We start from the raw sequence: 19,136 nt of genomic DNA, 5'->3' as shown, positions 1-19,136 counted from the left end.
TCGCCATCTTGGACTCTGGCTGAGCAATAAATTCCCCCTGCCGCTGTGCGCGCTCTTTCTCGAGGCGTACCTCACTGGGAGAGGGTTCGGACCCTGCGTCCCCGTCCCGGCCCTACGGTGCTGGTGTCCGCGTGGCGCAGAGCGAGGGTAGGCCCCGCGTTGCTTCTTTGCCCGGCTCCAAGATGGACGGCAGCGGGGACGGGGGAGGCCGCTCTGGGGGAGCACGTGGCGTGCCGCTGGCCTGCGCCCGGGGCTGCTGGGATGGTGGCGGAGTCCAGCGGCCTCCAGCCGTCGTCCGGCAGGGAGGCTGGCGGAGGCGGGGCCGCGGCCGCCCCTGAAAGGCGCCCCGGCGGCGGCCCAGCCTCTTCTTTCCTCGCACAGCCAGACGGCCCCTGCTCGAGGCCCGCGTCGCCATGGCCGCGGTTCCCGAGTTGCTGGAGCAGCAGGAGGAGGACCGCAGCAAGGTGAGATCCCTCCCTGGCTAACTAGGCTGGAGGTCCTGCCGGCCTCCCTGGGCCGGGTGTACCTTCTCTGGGGTTCGGGCTGTTGGCGGTCCACAGCAAGGGAAGGATTTGCAAGACCCGGAGGTTTTCCCCAACCCACCCCTTTACAGATGCTTTCCAGCGGGGTCTCAGGGCACCCTCGATCTCAGACCAAGGGGAACCAGACAAAGTGGGACCCCACTTCTTGAGCTCTTGGTGCGAAGCCTCGACCGAGGCTAAAGCTCTGAAACCCATAGCTTGTTTTTTAAAAAGGCTCCTAAAACTTGATTTAAAAACTATTTGGTAATTGGAAAGTGGATCGGAGTTTAGTTTGCGGTTCCTATCTTTTAAGAAAATGGCCTTTTCGTTTTAAAATAGTGGGGGAAATTTCAGTCGAGAATCTGTAGCATGTTTTTTGCAACTAAAAGCTAAATGTGTCCTCGTGGGAGTTGTAATTTTTAGTAAATCCTGTGTTGGTGTAACCCTTGCACTGCAAATAATCTTGAGGAGCAATGCAGTTTACGGAGATTGCTATGTAGGCAATTAGGGATTCTACTTTTATTGGCCCTCTAAATTTGAATTTTCCGTCGCAGATCAGTTTTGTGGGCAAAATCTTCAGTAATATGGGAGCTCTTAGGTTAAAGTATCTTTGAATGGACAAACTTATCTAGTAAGTAAATACCGGTCTGGAGCGCCAGTTGGATTATTCCAACAAGGGTATTTGAAATAGAGCTTTGTTCGAGGTGTTTTATTTCTTTTACACTATAAGAATTAGCTTTCTCTCTGGCGTGGTACTGCGGGCAGGAGAGGTCCTTATGGTTGGTTTTTCCTCCTTTTTTGGTACCCGTGTTGTAGCATAGTCAAGGCAGCTATGTAAAATGACTTGGTCATCTCTGTTAACTGCTAATAGATTGTTTAAAAATGAGTTCACCATCACTCTGATCAGCAAAATTGGAGATGATTACATTGGAGAGAATTACAACTTTAAAGAAATATTGAGATGAATTACTGGTTTTAGCACATGGTTTCGATTTTGTTATCCAGTCTACTAGAGTGGCAGATCACATCTAGATGGCAGCAATTATTTGAAGGAAATTTGGCAAGTGTCAAAAGGGAACTGAAGTCCAAATTTGTTGACTAATAGTATTTTGCAATTATATTTAAATGCTCAGATTGTTTAGCTTGCAATTTCTGTGAAGATGGGGTTCTTGAAGTTGCTCTAGTGACTGTTAGAATCTAGTCCCTGAAGTTAATGATTCTTCAGACTTTGGGGTGGTGGTGAGAACGAAACACTGGGACTCCCTCTAGCTCTGAGCTAGCATTGAGGAGTTTGAATGCTAGTAAAGTGCTTTGGCAAGGTAGGGAGGCCTGAGAGGAGTAGAGAATTGAGTCTGACATCTAGACATTTACTGTAAAGTCTTTTACCCCAAAATGTTCTCTCCTTAAGCTGACTTGAGAGGTAGAATTGCCATTGCATGTGTCTTTTACATAGAAAGCCTGTGCCCTGTCAGATCTTTAATTTGGTTTAATTTTCCTTTAGTGTGGTGTACAGTAGAGATTTACCAAGTCTAGCTGGGGTATGTATTCTACAGTCTTTTTTTTTTTTTAAAACTAGGGATTCTCTTCTTGTTAGAGGGCTAGGGATGTTGGATGGTAGCTTTGTCTAAGGTGAGCCAGACTCTGAATTTCAGTCCCCAATAACTTGACTTTAATTTTCACTAGGGGGTCACATGGACTTAATGAAGGATATTTATTCAGACTTGTGACAGACATTTATAAATGTAACTGCTGCTGCTGTTTCTCTATAGATACGTCCGTTAAGAGTATAGACAACAGTCTTGAACTTTGATCAGTACTGTAGCAAGTCTAAATTTATCTTTTTGTGTGTGCATTGAAGTTTTGCACTGTAGTCATAAGACTCAGGAAGTATGGCTTCTCGAAGCTGCCCACGCCTTAGTTCTGGATCAGCAACTTGCACATGATGTCTTAGTGTCCCATTTGTGAATACTTTAGCAGGTTATGATGTATTCAGTTTTTGGCTGCAGAAAGTAGCCTGCCCACTTAAAGGACTGAGTTTAGTTTACTATGAGCTAAGTGTTTATTTGGTGAGATTTTGTAAGTTACCAAGCCAGGCTTTCTGACAAACCTGAGCACTGGTGTTTTGGGAGCCTGTCCCCTTTCCATACCAGACTGCTAACAATTTTATTGGAGGTGACATTAACATTGTAATTTTGTAAACATTGTTAAATGATCTTTCCACTAAACAAAGTTTAGTTGAGAATCATGGGGTTTAACTGGCTTTCTAAAGTGGTGTGATGGGTGGAGTGAAGTCCCCTCCATCAAGGGTTTAAATTTGTGATTAATAGTTTGTGAAAGGAAGTAACATGCTGCATTAAGCTTGGACTGTTGAGCATCTTTGTCCTTATCCAGATATTATGAAGAACTTTTATCAAAGGAGATAAAGGGTGTGTTTTGAGTTCTGTGAATTTAATATAGCTGTGAAAACAGTACAGCTGTGTTTACTGTCTTTTTTGGGTGGTAGGTTTGGACTTTGGGAACCTGAGGTTCTTTTGTTACAGCACTCACAAACATTTGTGAGCCAGAATTGCTACTCACCTAGAAATGGATTAATGATGGGTGTAAGTCTAGTGAATTAAGTTGGTGAGTGTGGCTGCCTTGTATGCTTGTATCCCTCATATGCTAAGGATATGCTACTCCTGGGCTGCCTAGAAGTAGTAGTAGAAGTAGTAAAGCACATGCGCGCACACACACACCCTTTGAACATTGTGTTATCAACCTGTTGCTTGAGCAGTTGAACAGTGTGTATAAACCTGAATGTCTTCAAAGAGTTAAGTGTTCAAAGATAGTGTGATTACAATCTTGGGATTATCTCAATTTTTTAAGAAGACAGTTTTCCATTCTTTGAGATCAGAAGGGAACTACAGGGCATTTGTAAGCTTAAGTAATATCTAAATTGGAAACATTTTCTGTTTGATCTGACTTTCCAAAAATGACTTCTTTGTTGCCAACACATTATCCCCCCTTGGTTTTTGTTTTTCATTTTTAAGTTTGTGGTGACACTTGTGGGAGTTTGTCTTCTCCCCTGTGGGTCCTGGAGATCGAATCAGGCTAGGCCACAAGTGCCTTCTTGCTGGCCCAAAAACCTATTTAAAAGATTGTGTATGAGTGCTCTATCTGAATGTACACTTGCATGCCAGAAGAGGGCATCAGAACTTATAGATGGTTGAACTCAGGACTTCTGGAGGAACCCTCATCCTCCAGCACCTTTTTTTTTTTTTTTTTTTTTTTTTTTTTAAATAAGCCGTTGAAGGTTCTTCTAAGTGGGGGGAAATGGAATCTTTTGCAATTATTTGAAGACAGTCCAGATAACTAAGATTTCTCCATTACTTAAGGCAGCAATTCAGCCATAGTACCTGGGCTTGCAGCCTTGTGAAATGATGATTCTGTTTATCCATTCGCTGAGTACGCTGCACTGACCTTCTTCCCAGTCTCAGTTCCTGTTCTAGGAGCTTGGGGCTGAGTAGGCTCCAACCCTGCTCTCTGCAGTGTTCTATTGTGGATTGCTTGTGTGTTGGCAGACTACTACTGGTAAGAATGGCTAGTGTCAGCAGGGATGGCTCCCTCTCTGGGTTCCATCTCACCAAGATGAGTGGTGCAAATCTGATCACTTCCTGCAGCCCTTCTAGTTCCTTGTTCATAAGTTGTTTTTTACATTTATTTATTATCAGTTTGCACCTCCTACTTGTTGAGGTAAGAGCATAATGGCCGGACATGTTGAGCCATTAAAGGGTGAGTTGGTATAGTGCTTGTGGGTGCCTCAGTTGCTTATGTCCTAGTAACACAGAAGTTGGCCAAGAATACATACAGATGAATTTAAGTTTGGTTATCTTGGGATAGGAGTAAACAGGACTGATAAGTTTGATTGATTTAGTACTAACATTTGAATATATAAAGGGCAGAGGGAAGTTTATAGTAGAATTTCTCATAGGATTATTCCTAAGTATTTGTATTTCATGACTGTCATGTAGGTTTTTTATATCTGAATATCTGTGACAAGGTGCTTTTATTTAGATTTTACTTCTTTACTAATGAGTATTTCCTTTGGAGAAAAAAAATCTGACTTAAGAGGTGTGTTTGCTCCTTGCTAAGAAGGACCATTCATGGATGACTTGGCTCCTTAACTCTCCCTGACAGAGATGTTGGTTTTTGGGGCAGTGAAGGATTTCTTGGCGTGAACAGAATAACTAACTGAAGGGAAGGTACTTTGATAATATGTGTCAGGTAAGCATGTTTTTCTACATTAGGAATAAGAAATGGAGAAAGATTGAAATAGAAACAAATACTTTTTCTTTTAAGGTAAATTTCTTTGTAGTGATCAAATTGAAATAATAGGGACTGACATTTTATACATGTCGCCACACCCCCACCAGGGTTTCTCTGTGGCACTTCTCCTGGGACTTGCTCTGTAGACCAGGCTGGCCTCAGATTCGAAATCTGCCTGCTATCTGCCTTCCTGGGTGCTGGGATGAAAAGAATGTCACCACTTCCCAGCTCTGTATGGCTTCTTAACACTATAAAATGGGACTAGATGACCAGTGCACTTTGACTATATGGCACTGGTTTAAAGCAGAACTTGCAAGTACTGAGACGATGTAAGCAGTTACCATGTCTTAGCTTTGCTTTTCCTGTGTTTTGAGGTTTTGAAATCATACCTTTTACCTACTTGAAAAGGCTGGCCTTTTTCCTGGTCTTCTGTCACAGCCTTCTAAGTGTTGATTATAGACATGGGATGGGTGTGTGTGTGTGTGGGGGGGTGTAAGCCAGCCTGATCTATGTAGCCTTCCTCAAAATATAATTAGCAATGCTAAACCCTTCACTGTGAGGTAATAGCCAGTAACTTCATGTGCTTCATGATTCGTGGAAAGGAGCTGACTCTGCCTGGAATAGTGCTTGCTGCTTTTTGAGAATCTAGCGGTTAAGTTTCCAGCACCCACATCAACAGCTCATGCCTTTGACACCAGCTCCAGGGATCTGATCTGGCCTCAGCAACAAAAGGACATTCTCATAATAAAATTAATTATTCTTTAAAAGATTTATGGCTGGGCAGTGGTGGCACACGCCTTTAATCCCAGCACTTGGGAGGCAGAGGCAGGCAGATTTCTGAGTTCCAGGACAGCCTGGTCTACAGAGTGAGTTCCAGGACAGCCAGAGCTACACAGAGAAACCCTGTCTTTAAAAGATTTATGGCTATCTGAGCTGACAATACTCTCCAGAGTCAGTAACAATCTAAGAACAAAAACCTCAACACCAGGCATGAGAAGCCAAGTTCTAAAGTATGTTTACCATCTTCAAAGGATTAATTGGGTGGTTTGAAACCCCTAAAAACAATATAGACTACTGGTGTTGCCCTTGGTTGCTCTTGAGGTGGACAGCAAATCTGTGCTGCTGCTGAAGACACCGAGCACTTCAGACACAGGGCCCAGAGATCCCCTTAGCTGGAAATGACCAGAAGAGTAAGTCCTCTTTGAGGACTAGCTTTCATGGTGTACCATGCAAGTTTGTTTCCAGAGGAGGGAAGAAGTCAACCTTCCTACCTAGTCATGATGCCTGTGAACAACCATGACCAGCATGGCACTATAACCCTAAGAGTGTAGTATATTGGCTTGCATGTAACACTGACAGTTCTTTAGTTAAACTTAGGATTCCCTGGAGAAGGAAACAGTGCTTGATATTGGAAACCTAGCAACCTACACAGAGCTAGGGAAGTCAGGAATTCTGGGGAGGAAAAACCTACAACTGATACATAACTATATTCTAAATATTTGTCCTTTTAAACCACAGTATGTGTAGCTCTCACGCCTCATGCAATAGAAAGATGTGTTATAGAAAAATCATAATTAATCAAAATGTAGTTAAACAAAATTGCAACTGTATCTACAATTCAATTAAGGCTTGTGGTTATTGCAGAAAGTGGGGCAAGATTGTAAGAGCCAGTGGAATAGGGAGTATGCTGTGGTATTGTCTCCTAGGAATGTGAAAAGCTACACCATGAAGTCTTACTAGCATATATCTGCCTAAACATGATCTGAGCGGTAGGCATGCTAACCGAATCAGGGAATTTCAGGAGGTCTCAGCCCTACATAAAGAAGTTCAGACAACTAAGAAATGCTGAGAGTGAATAAATAGTCTGCCCTGGGGAGGAAAACACCAACTGGTTTTCCAATACCAAGTGGTCAGCCATGAAAACATACAAGTAGCATGGATAGACTGAGCAAGTTGTACTTGTATTTAGGAGTGTATGTGTGCAAGTATAACAATAACGACTTGGGTGGCTGTGAATTTGAATAAGAAGGCATTTATAGGAGTGTTTGGAGGAAGGGAAGGCTGGGGGATATAATTGTATCATAATTTTAAAACGTGAGAGAAAGTGGCAGGAAGGCTGCCACCCTTTTATCCTTGGGCCTAGTTTATTTAGCAAATTCTATGGGTTTGGGCTACTGGGTGTTGGTTTTGCTGGCTAAGCATAAACAGGAATGCTGAAGCTTTAATCCTACTTGGTGATTCCAGGATAAGGGCAGAAGTGCTGACTTAGAAATTCTAACATTGCACAACTTTTTACCGCTGGATACAGATAAAAGTGGTAGAAGCTATATACCCTTTTATGGTTGTCAGTATGAGAAGATTAAAACCAGATGAGTTATTCAGTGGTGGGGACTCCATTGTCACTTTGCCTGTAGTACTTAAGAGAAACTTGTCCTCCACCCCTTTGGGTCCTTCTGCCATAATTCTGAAAGTGGGTTTCCATAGGTTACTGGATTTGCTTAGCTAATATGAGCAAAAGTGAAGGCATTATCAGCATATAGCACTGTGGTTCTAGTACAGTTTATAACAGCAAAGCTACAGTTATAAAGTAACAATAGAATAATGTCATGTGGTTGGGGGTCATCACTGCATGAGGAACTGTATTAAAGGGTTGCAGTATTGGGTCGAGAACCACTGATAAAGCATATTAACTGCAAAGACTAGAAACTAGGGTTTGTGACTTCTTTGAGGATAAGGAAATAAAAAGCTAGGCTGGATATCTAGGTGCAGTATCTGTTAGACCTTTTAGATCTTTGGTTTGGCCTGTGGCCAGCCTGCCATGGGTCACATTATTCACATCATTGAAGAAACACTGGCTGGCTCACCCTTTCCCGATGAGAAATGAATGACTTCTGAACATGTAACTAATATTAAAATATATTTCAGTTGAGATCTGTGTCAGTGGACCTGAATGTTGACCCATCACTTCAGATCGACATACCTGATGCACTCAGTGAGAGAGATAAGGTCAAGTTTACAGTGCACACCAAGGTGAGTGACAATAATGACTGGGTGTGAGAAGATTGCTTGAGCTGAAATGCTCACTTTTTAGGGGCAATGTGGCAAACTGCTGAAAACTTGAGCTTCCATCTTTTGAGCTCCATGTGTGTTGTGCTTCAGTTGTCTTCTGCTGGGATGGAGCCCTCAACAGGCAAGTGTACAGCCACAGTCACTGCCATAGGCTTTCATTTGCACATGAGGTAAATCACTGTCATGAAAGGAATCCAAGGACAGCTTACAGAACCATAGGAAACTGTAGCGAAGACTAGGAAACATTGTACTTGCTATTCTGTTTTTATAACCTGGGGGAGGGTCAGTCTCAAACTTGTCCATTTACTAGTATAAATCTTTCATGTACAGCAAGCCTCAAAAGGCCCGTGAAAAGAATTTCCTAGAGATGAGAATGTCTAAGCTACCTAGGTTAGTGGCTTTAGGTCATATATTGCTGTACTTTTTGGGTCTTGCTGTGTTGATTGTATGAGGTTCCCATAGAGCAGTCTAGGAACTCTAAAGCCATTTTGTGTATCTCTTCACAGACCACACTGCCCACATTTCAGAGCCCAGAGTTTTCTGTTACAAGACAACATGAAGACTTTGTGTGGCTGCATGACACTCTTACTGAAACAACAGATTATGCCGGGCTTATTGTGAGTTCATTTTAGAAAATTAATAAGCTATTTTCTTGTATCTTAAAGAGGCCACATATTTTGCAGTGGTTTGAATTAAGTGTGTCTATGTGCAGGTAAATGTGGGTGCCCAGAGTTCAGATCCCCTGGAGATGGAGTTCACAGTGATTGTAAGCACAAGGGTGCTATGAATTGAGCTTAACTATCTCCTTCACACCTACCCCGGGCGCCAGTGGAATTGATTTCTAGGAAATTTCAGTATTTGAGCATACAGTGACATTCCTCAGTGGTACTTAAGAGTGAAGGAAACAGTTTGCAGAGCACTTGGCTAGTTTTTAAATTAATTCAAATTCTGTTCTACTGGGCAGAATTAGGAATCTGCCCAGTAAAACAGAATTAAGAATCTGCCCAGTAGTGGTTTTGTTCTGATTCTTTGGCATGAGATCTCATGGCCCAAGATGACCTGAATTAGAGTTGTACTTAAGTTTTTTTCAGACTGTTAATTTCAAAAATAAATTTGTTTTTGTGATATGGGAGAATCAAACTCGGGACCTCAAACACACTAGATAGGAACTCTCTGCCTCTGATTTGGATTTCCAGCACCAATATTCAAATCTTTGGAATGGGGGGAGTTACTTTTGGATGTGTGAAGGCCTAGTTTTGATTTAGTCACTCATTGTTAACATTAATTGCACCTGTTTTAAGCTGACAGAAAAAAATGTATATACACTATGATCTTCTGCCAGTTGTTTAAAACTGAAGAGAGACAGCAGTCGGTGCGCTAACATGGGAGGTGGGGGTTTTTTGATTTTTAAAGTCAGGATTTCTCTGTTTATGGCTGTCCTGGAACTTGCTCTATAAAGCAGGATGGCTTTGAACTCAGATCTGTTGACCTCTGCTGGAGTATGCCACCATGATCAGCCTAGGATAGTTCCTTTTTAGAAGGTCAGAAAGAATAAGGTTTGCATGAAATAAGAGCTGCCTTAGCTCCATTGGCCTGGCCATCTGAATTGGCAGATGAAATGCAGCCACTATCTGCACTGGGATAAGGTACTTACAGATTACCTGCTTCTGCTCCAGATCCCTCCTGCTCCCACAAAGCCAGACTTTGATGGCCCTCGAGAGAAGATGCAGAAACTGGGAGAAGGGGAAGGATCTATGACAAAAGAAGAGTTTGCCAAGATGAAGCAAGAACTGGAAGCGTAAGTGAATTTTCATGAGCTCTAACTTATGAGAAATATAATCAGAAGAATTGAGTGGAAAAACCTGATATTAAGAATGTAACCAGTGCTAGTTTCTAAAACTACAATTTGTAGAGTGTTTGACATATATGATGTGCTTCTGGAACTTTGTTGCTGGATTGTAGCAAATGCTGTTTACAAAGTGTTCTGAATGGCCACATGGATGACTTAAGAGGGGGGCCACATTCACAAATTACAACATCTTAAACTTTTCTCCTTAAACTTTATAGATGGAATCTTTAAGTGTGTATGTGCTCAGAAGTACTCACCCCTTCCACTATTAGTCCTTAGAATCAGTTGCCTCTTTTAGAGGCCTGTCAGGCCTGCACTAACAGTATGCTCATGTCCCTCAGAATAAAAGAGAAAGTAGCTGTCTTCAAACACCAAAAGAGGGCATTGGATCCCGTTACAGATGGTTATGAGCAGCCATGCTGGGAATTGAATTCAGGACCTCTGAAAGTACAGTCAGTACTCTTAACTATTGAGCCATCTCCAGCCCCAAGGTTTCATTCCTTTAAAGAGAGGAATAACTTGCCCTTGCTGATTGAAGTAGTAATTGCATGTAGATAGACTTTGGCTCTCTCAGGCTTGAAGCAAATTCAATTACAATGGCACTTTTTCCCCTCATTGGTTCATTCTACAATTAACATTAATTACCAAGTTGAATTATAGTGTTTAGGTATAGTCTGGTTGCATTGTTTTTCCTAGTGACCATTAGCGGAAGAGTGGAGTTATAAGGAAGTGAGCATTGGGCAGGAATGGAGCAATGTAAGCTGAATTCTTTGTGCACGTGTCTTTTCAGTGAATATCTCGCTGTCTTTAAGAAGACTGTGTCCTCTCATGAAGTCTTTCTTCAGCGGCTTTCTTCTCATCCTGTTCTCAGTAAAGACCGCAACTTTCATGTTTTCTTGGAATATGATCAGGATGTAAGGCAATTTTTCTCTTTTCATGATTAAATAATAAGAGTTTCTCTGTTTGCATTTATTGTTACAGAAAACAGTGGAGAAGACACTTTATCTTCCTCTTTAGATCCATTAGGGCTTATTTTCTAAACTACTGAAAGAACATTGACACCCCCACCCCAAACTAATTTTCCTCCTTCTATTTAATTTGTTGGAAGGAATTGAAATGTATGTACCTTTATTTCAGGGTTATTTATTGGGTTTTTTAGAACATGCCTTTTCATATATAAAGCAAGCCTTTAACTTCAGCATATTTCTATGAGTTGGAGGTCAAGCAGTTTACATAGTGAGTTTTACTTTAGGACAGCTAGGGCTACGTGGTGAGACACTGTCGAAAATATCTTCGAGTTCTTGAGGCCTGGCATCAGTAGAAATCAAGCAGTAGCTCTTTAGAGAATTGAAAAACCTCTGGGACTGCTACCGTGATTCAGAGTGTTGGGCTAGCCATTGGGAATATGATCTGTATTTATCTTTAGCTACTTAATTTTAGACTCCTGGTTTAAGGCAGGGTTAAAGTACCTCATGTATTCATGATAAAATGTTACTTGTGTGATTATTCAACTAAAAGATGCTAACAGAAACCAACGCTGTGTTATAAAATGTTTTGGAATTTCCTTCCTTTAGCTAAGTGTTAGGCGGAAAAATACCAAGGAGATGTTTGGAGGCTTCTTTAAAAGTGTGGTGAAGAGCGCCGATGAGGTCCTTTTTTCTGGAGTTAAGGTAAGGCGTGGGCAGTTTGAGGAAATGTTTGGTTTCATGGGAATGGGTAGGTTTTCTTTGGAGGGGGAGTGTTTATAAGCAGGTGTGACAGCTCTTAGGAAGTGGCTGCTTTGTTTACTGCTTTTTCGAGGCAAGGTTTCTCTGTAGCTCCTGGAACTCTTTTTTTTTTTTTTTTTTTTTTTTTTTTTTTAGATTAGAATGGCCTTGAACTCAGTTCCACCTGCCTCTGCCTAGTAGGTGCTGGGATTAAAGGTGTGCACCTTTATGTGTGTGTGTGTGTGTGTGTGTGTGTGTGTGTGTGTATATGTATGTGTGTGTATATATACACACACACAACTAGGATTCAACTAGGCAGCCTTGGCTGACCTGGGTCTACCTGCCTTTTCCTCACAAGCACCAAGATTAAAGGTTTGAGCCATCAGACCTTGTGGGATAAGTCTTATTTACATGTTATGAACTTGGTACAAGAGGAAGAAGTGTTTACTAATGTTATTGAAGTGTAGTGGTTTTTAGGTTGTGTTAAATTGAAGTTAATGTCTGCTTGGCTTTTTGTTGAGGAATGGGCAGAACTGTTCTAGAGGATAATGAGAAAAAAGAGACCCTTGTTTACCCAATGCCTTCCTGGTTCTTTGTAAACAGTGGTTTTGGCAATTATCTAGTATCTGGCTTTGCCTCTCCAGGATTTGATTAGGGAAGCCCAGAACACAGGTACTAAGTGGAAAGGGAAGGTTGGAAATGGTGTCTCTTAGGCAATACTGTATGGGTTTTGTGTGTATGCATTGTGGGGTCTGTTACTGTTGGCAAAGGCTTACCAGGAATGTCCAACTTGTTAGTCTGAAATTAGCCAATTTTTTTTTTAAAGGTCCATGGACACACATGGTATCCAAGCTAGGTCAGTGTGGCAGTGTCCCACCTGACAGATGGACTAGAAGGATTTAAAGGGTGTGGAGGATATCAGTATTTACTTGCCATTCACAAACTTAAATCTGTGCCAAATTAGTCTGTTAGTATCTGATTGTTTTTGTCAGTCTTGAAGTACAAATATTAAGTGTCATGATAATCTAGTGTATACAGGTTAAACTTAGGTGACCATTTTGTTTGGTTTGGAGGCAGATTCTCATTATTCGGACAAGATAGACTTTAATCAACCCCTGAGCCATGATTGCCTGTGTTTTCATTAATGCTATATATATTCCTATTCTGGGTATTTTGGTTTAAGTTCTTTTTCTTCCTTTTTAGGAGGTGGATGACTTCTTTGAGCAAGAGAAGAACTTCCTTATTAACTATTACAACAGGATCAAGGATTCCTGTGCTAAAGCAGACAAGATGACCAGATCTCACAAAAGTAAATCTCTTTACCCACTTGGTTACTTAGACAGTTCCGTGTGCCTGTTCTGCTCGGGTGACAGTATCTATGCTTGTTTCTTCAGATGTTGCTGATGACTACATCCACACTGCAGCCTGCTTGCATAGCCTGGCCTTAGAAGAACCCACAGTCATCAAAAAGTAAGTCTTGGGTGGCTGAGGTGGTGGTTAAGCAGATTGCTTCCCTAGCTTGTACAAGGCCCTTAGTTCAACCCATTGGTCCTTCCTCTTCCCTGACCTCAGTAAAAGATCGAGGGCTTGCCTAGCATTCAGAAAGCCCTGGTAGTAGTACATGCCTGCATTTCACCACCCAGGAGGTAGGAGAATCAGATATTCAAGGTGATTATTGGTTATGGCAAGTCTGGGTTATATGAGACCCTTTTTTCTTTTTTTCCTAGGCAGGGTTTCTCTGTAGACTGACCTCAAACTCAGGTCTGTCAGCTTCCAGGGTACTTGAATTAAAGATGTGTACCACGGGTAGCTTGTTTGAATATTCTGGAACACAAGATTAGTTCCAGATCTAGTTCTAGCACCCAAGTCTCAAGCAATCTTCCCTTGTTCATGGGGGTGTTCTGTGGTTATCATTGGTGTTCTTTGGCCTCTTTGCTTGGTTCTTTTTGCTGGACTTGTTCAGGAGATTAGATCATGAAAATGATTACTGGTCAATTCTTGAACTTGTATTTGTCCTGGGCTTTACACTTGTCTATAACATACTACCTCAGACTTGGAAGTTTGAGAAAATTGAGTGATGGCTGGCAGCTGTGATGTAGCTCACTGTACTGGTTTTGACTAATTTGGATCATCTCTAGACAGTGGCTGAGGCTGAATATTGTGGTCAGTCTTTGCTGTTTGAGATAAGGAGCTACTCTAGTAAATTCACCCATTTAGTTTTATTGGTGGGGTTTTCTTGGGTTTTTGTGGGGGGGGGGGGGTGTTTTTGAGACAGTTTCTTTGTAGCCCTGACTGTCCCTGGAACTCATTCTGTGCAAACCTTACAATTCTTGACTGTAGTGGTCATCCATTCATGTCTTAAGAGTTTTGATAAGTTTACATGTCAGAGAGAGCTAAGACCTTCTGTATGCTTTCAGGTACCTGTTGAAAGTTGCAGAGCTATTTGAAAAACTTAGGGTAAGAAGTTTTGTGTTGGTCTTGGTAACCTTTAGTTAAGGCACATAGATTCTTGCCTGGATGGTGACTGATGACCTTTATTTGTTTAAAATAGAAAGTGGAAGGTCGAGTCTCATCGGATGAAGATTTAAAACTGACAGAGCTCCTCCGATACTACATGCTCAACATAGAGGCTGCAAAGGTAAGACGGGAATTTAGCCCTTAGCGGCACAAGTTCATCTTAGTGCCATAACCAGGAATGTAACACTTAAGATAATGCCTTTGGGTTAGAAAAGGATGCTGCATTATATTGAGGTGCACTTGTTTGCAATGTTTCGTGTTTAGCATGTGAAAAGACCTGAGAACAACCAGCCTTGTGGATTTTTCCTTCCGTGCCATGCGTTTTACTCCCTTGTAAAACGGCCTCACTGGCCTAGATCTCTGAACTCTTAGGTTTCATGTTATATTAGACATATATCAAGTTAGATGGTTCCCTGGTACTAATTTCCAAAAGTGGGGTTCCGAAATACCTTCAATTACTGATTCAACTAGAAGGAAGTTTTTGTGTGGGATATTTTATAATAAGGATTATGGAAATGATCTTCAAAAAACTGAATAGCGTCATTAGCTTCCCCCTCTGCCCCTGCTGCTGGGGTCAGGCCTAGGGCATGCTAGACAAGTGCTGTATTATTAAGCTATGTCAGTCTCGTGTGGAAGTTATGCTGGATAAAGGGTTAGAGAGATGGCTCAGCAGTTTAAAGAGTTCCGTATCCCATACCCCACATCAGGTGGATCTTTATGCAAGATAGAGAAATGGGCCAGAGTCTTGCCATTTCAAAATGTTGACACTGGATGTTTTCTAGACATTGCATGCATGCGTCTATTGCATGCATGCGTCTATTGCATGCATATGTCTAGACATTTTCAGTATGTGATATTTTCTTTGGTTCTTTGAAGATTTGTACATCATGACTGTTAATTTTCTTCAGGATCTTCTATACAGACGTACAAAAGCCCTAATTGACTATGAAAATTCAAACAAAGCTTTGGACAAGGCCCGGTTAAAAAGCAAAGATGTCAAGTTGGCAGAGACTCATCAACAGGAGTGCTGCCAGAAGTTTGAGCAGCTTTCTGAATCTGCAAAAGAAGGTTGAGCATTTCTTCTCTACTTAGCTTTCATTTTATTATTTGGGAAACTAATACAAATTATCAGAAGTCAGCCCCGTCCTCAGGGCTGGGTTAGAGCTATAGTAAACAGCCTCCCTAGCATGCATTTGTGGGCTTGTCCCGGGCAGCACATGGGAGATGAATTGTAACACTACAGAGAACTCAACTGTTTAGATTGGGAGGGGCTGGAGAGTTGGCTCATCCAAGTGCCTGGCTTCAGTTGATGCTTCTTCATGATCTTAGCACAGAGCAAGAATGTAAGTGCATAAATGCATGAGTACAAAATGATTAAGTAATTATAAAAGGACACTGGTTATTGGAAAGAATTGATTGCTATAGGAGTGAGTATATTAGAGTTACCACCATGAACTGAGGAACGGCAATGGGAGATGGAAAGCGTTCATGCTTCAGATTCAGAGAATCTGGGTTATCTGAAAGGAATCTGTCTGTGAAGCAGAAGTGGGATCTTTGGTTGGCATGCTTCCCAGATGAGTTGAGGTCAGAGGATGTGAGTTAGCTAGGAGTTCGCCATCAGTGTTGAAAAAAGGCTGGAATATGAGGTAGGGTCTTTTCCTGGGAGGATCTCATGTATCTTGCCTGGGTGGCATGAAACAAAGCCTGTGCAAATATTAGTGTATCTCCTCATATATAAATGTAACTATGATAGGACAGTGGACTTGATTCTTACCCTCAAGTTTTTATAAGAAAGCATGGTCTTTCATTTAATCCTGCCAGCTATAATGAGTACTCCAACTTTGGGCAATCTCAAGCTACCAGTTCTCTCACCATGGTGTGCTTAGTGACTGAGTGGTGTGGCCCACATACAGGTAATGTGTATGATATGTGGTGTTTTAGTTTATCTTGACTGGCATAAGGTCTAGAGGCCATTTGTGAAAGAGGAATTTGAGTGGGAAAATTGAAATTTTTGTGGTTTGCTAAGTTTTTAACTCTTTATTCCCATAGAGCTGATAAACTTCAAAAGGAAGAGAGTGGCAGCATTTCGAAAGAACCTAATCGAAATGTCTGAACTGGAAATAAAACATGCCAGAGTAAGTTGACTGTTGCCTTTCTCTCACAGGCCTGACAGGCCACTTTCTCAAGATCTTGCTCTGGTTTTTGTTAGTAATCTCTAATGAACCATGTGTGTAGTGCAAACCATACAGTGCTGAAGGCTGATGCATAAAGGGGGCATTTTAGCATAGTGGGTTTTGTTTGTTTTTGAGACAGCTCATCTATAGCTCTGGCTGTCTTTAAGAACTTGCTTTGTAGCCTTAGCTAGTGTGGAACGCAGATACCCACTTCTGCCTGTTACGTGTTAGGGCTAGGAGTAAAGATTAAAATTTTCATTCATTGTCCTGTGGTACATACTTAGTGGTGACTCAGCAAAGAAATGGTGCATGCTGGGTTCTTAGTTGAACTGTGGGTTAAGAATTTTTGATACCCGCACTTAAGGGTCCTTAGTGCAGAGCATAGGTTTGCTTTCTAGTAACAGCAATCCATGGAAGGGTCTTCGGCAGTTACTGGCATTTTCAGAATATTGTTTAGTCTGTGACAACCTGGCCAGGCCTTCATCAAGTCTTCCTCAGTTTTCAACATTATGGAACAAAGTGTTTGTGATTGGGGTTCTGTAGAAGAAGCGGCCACTGGCTTTTTGGCCTGGATCCCTCTGACTAGCAGGATGTGGGTGGTGCTAGGTAGTTGTACCTTGGGAGTTCATGGAGGACAGTGTCTTGGTTTAGTTACTTTTCAGATTCAGAGTTCATGAGGAAAGCTGTATCTGGGCTTACTTCATTCATTTCTTTCCCCTTCCCTTTTCCTAGAACAACGTCTCCCTGTTGCAGAGCTGCATCGACTTATTCAAGAACAACTGACCTGTCTTTACTCTGAAGGACACCAATGTGAAAGCCAGCATCACTTGCACTTAAATCATTACTGCAAAAGAAAAAGCTTTGACTAGTTTAAAATCATGTGAATAAATATTTTGATTTCTAAAAATCTTAACACTTAACCATGTTGGTTTAAAAATATTTTCATTGCATGTTACTTGGACATAACTAATTCTTTTCTTATGCATTTAATACCTCAAAGTAGGTAGAATCTAACAGATTCTCCTATAGATTGTCAGGAATTACTAAAATGGTATGGAGATGTGTGCCTTCTGGAAATGAGAAGCAATAGCTTGGCCCATGTCTGTCTCAACATTTCCTGTGCCTGTGCTCCTATAGACATAGCTGTGAATTACAACAAACAGTAACTGCTTGTGGGCAAGTGGCAGACACTCTGTTCTTTAATTAGGTAGATTTTGCTCCCTCTTGTCAAGATCACTTCAGATGCTTGTACAGTAACAAGCAAGATCTCATGTCTTTATACATCCTTTACAGCTCCATTTTTGTAACTGGGATATAAATACTTGAGAGAGAAGAATCTAGGGTTCTGACATTCCCTGAGGGTGGGGCATGTGTGTTTGTGCTTTGGGTGTTTTTATAAAGTATATAATAAAAATGATCCATGTTAACCATATGGAGTGTTTTTGTAGAAAACTAGATCATCTCAAGAATGCTCCTGAGGTATTTCCAAGGGTAGAAAGGGTCCGTTATCTGCCCGATCCTGTAACTCTACTAAGGTGTTTGGGATTGAGCCAGGGCTTTGTGCAAACCTTACCATTGAGCAGTATTTGGGATTTTTTTGAAATGGGGTTTAGTCTTGAACCCACAACTCCACTGCCTCAGCTTTAAAGATTCTGAAGTTCTGCAATTATGATACACCAGCATTCCTGGCTCAGTCTCAGTTTGGAAGACTTGAAGCTTGGCTCTATTTGCTGTATAACTCAAACTGTTATTTGAACACTTGGGTGGATTTTGATTCAATAGCACAAATTGATGGGAGTCTGGACTTAAGCAAAGATTTCAAAGTTTGGTTCCTGTCTTTCCTTGCCTGTCACTCCTAGACTGCTTCCAATAGCACAACTCCATTTGGGTGGTAGTGGGTACCTGGACCACAGCCACATTATGTGAGTTGACCTTGTTCCCCCAACAGGATTGGTTATCAGTGGGCTCCTAGTTCTACCTCCTGCCAGCTGAAGCTTAGTTGGTTGAAGCCTTGCACAATTGTAGGTAGACTGTGCAGTGTCCCTTGGTTGGTCTCAGCAGGCAGATTGATTGAATGAGAACCCTAAATATATCCAAGACATGAATACTACTATTCAGACTGCCATTGGGTGGGTTCTCACAATGTATGTCACATAGTTGAGCTGGCTTCAGAGTAAGGTGGACTGCTCCTGTGTCCTGAGTGCTTGGGATTCTAGCCATTAACTCTGAAACTCCTCCAAAAGTGGCATGGAAGCAGGGAATTGGCACAATCCAGAATGGGATTCCTGGGAAAGTTGCAACTTTGCACACTAGCCCACAATGTATTACATTTTTTCTAACTGCAAGCAAGAGAAGACTAGTGCAGCACCCATGAGGCAGCTTTCCCATTTCAGTGTCAGACTGATCTTGAGAACAGCTAAATGCTGAGTCTTGTTCTACCCAGTGAGTTCTGTTAGTCTTCCCCTGTCTCACTGTTGGAGTCTGAGATAACCTAGGTCTTCTGTAGAGTGAGAAGAGAAAGGTATTTTTTGGAAGAGGTAATTGTGGGTTGCACATGTTTAATTTTCTCCCTATTAACAGCAGGCAAAGCCTAGTTCAGAACTGTGTGGTCTTGGCCTGCAAAGATCTTCAGTTCATTTAGCTAAAATGTCAACAGGAGGGAAAATGCCTAATGGTCTCTAGTACCAGAGTAGTGAGCCTTGAGGTTCTGTAACTCATCCAGCAGCTATGAGGTAATACTCAAAGCCAGGCCTTGTGAACTGGGAGAAAATGGCTGAAAATGAGGTCCAGCAACCTCACTTCTACCCAGTCTACCTCAATACATGGCTCGTCTGGCTGGGTTGCCAAATGTTGCCTGCAGATTTGGTTAACTGAGAAATACATATTTTATTGGAGCAGCATAAAAGTGAACTAAGCACAAAAGACATGACTCACTGCAGGAAGTAGGTCAAATATCCCCAGGTTTCCCCTTCTGGGGCTAGTTTCTAGACGTTTC

At 41.8% G+C, this 19,136-nt stretch overlaps 1 protein-coding gene and 1 non-coding gene across 3 annotated transcripts; both read left to right on the top strand.

The window, feature by feature from the left end:
• Positions 1 to 6: 6 nt before the first annotated feature.
• Snx5 (sorting nexin 5) lies at positions 7 to 17,568 on the top strand. 2 transcript variants are annotated; one of them, XM_034494536.2, is made up of 14 exons: positions 7 to 147; positions 382 to 464; positions 7,752 to 7,856; positions 8,402 to 8,512; positions 9,572 to 9,693; positions 10,535 to 10,658; positions 11,319 to 11,414; positions 12,654 to 12,759; positions 12,845 to 12,920; positions 13,868 to 13,907; positions 14,002 to 14,088; positions 14,876 to 15,035; positions 16,017 to 16,102; positions 16,874 to 17,568. In XM_034494536.2, the coding sequence occupies exons 2-14, from the start codon at positions 414 to 416 to the stop codon at positions 16,922 to 16,924; spliced, it is 1,215 nt and encodes a 404-aa protein (XP_034350427.1). In that variant the 5' UTR covers positions 7 to 147; positions 382 to 413; the 3' UTR covers positions 16,925 to 17,568. The 2 variants fall into 2 exon arrangements, with proteins under 2 accessions (XP_034350427.1, XP_076785998.1); XM_076929883.1 differs by lacking the exon at positions 7 to 147 and having other exon boundaries at positions 250 to 464.
• On the top strand, positions 3,933 to 4,171 carry LOC117704814 (small nucleolar RNA SNORD17). The gene has a single exon (XR_004606333.1). It is a non-coding gene; the product is annotated as a small nucleolar RNA SNORD17 (small nucleolar RNA).
• Positions 17,569 to 19,136: the final 1,568 nt, after the last annotated feature.

This window comes from Arvicanthis niloticus, chromosome 2 (assembly GCF_011762505.2).
Source record: "Arvicanthis niloticus isolate mArvNil1 chromosome 2, mArvNil1.pat.X, whole genome shotgun sequence".
In the NCBI taxonomy this organism is placed as follows: domain Eukaryota; kingdom Metazoa; phylum Chordata; class Mammalia; order Rodentia; family Muridae; genus Arvicanthis; species Arvicanthis niloticus.
This window is presented reverse-complemented; position numbering and strand designations above follow the sequence as displayed.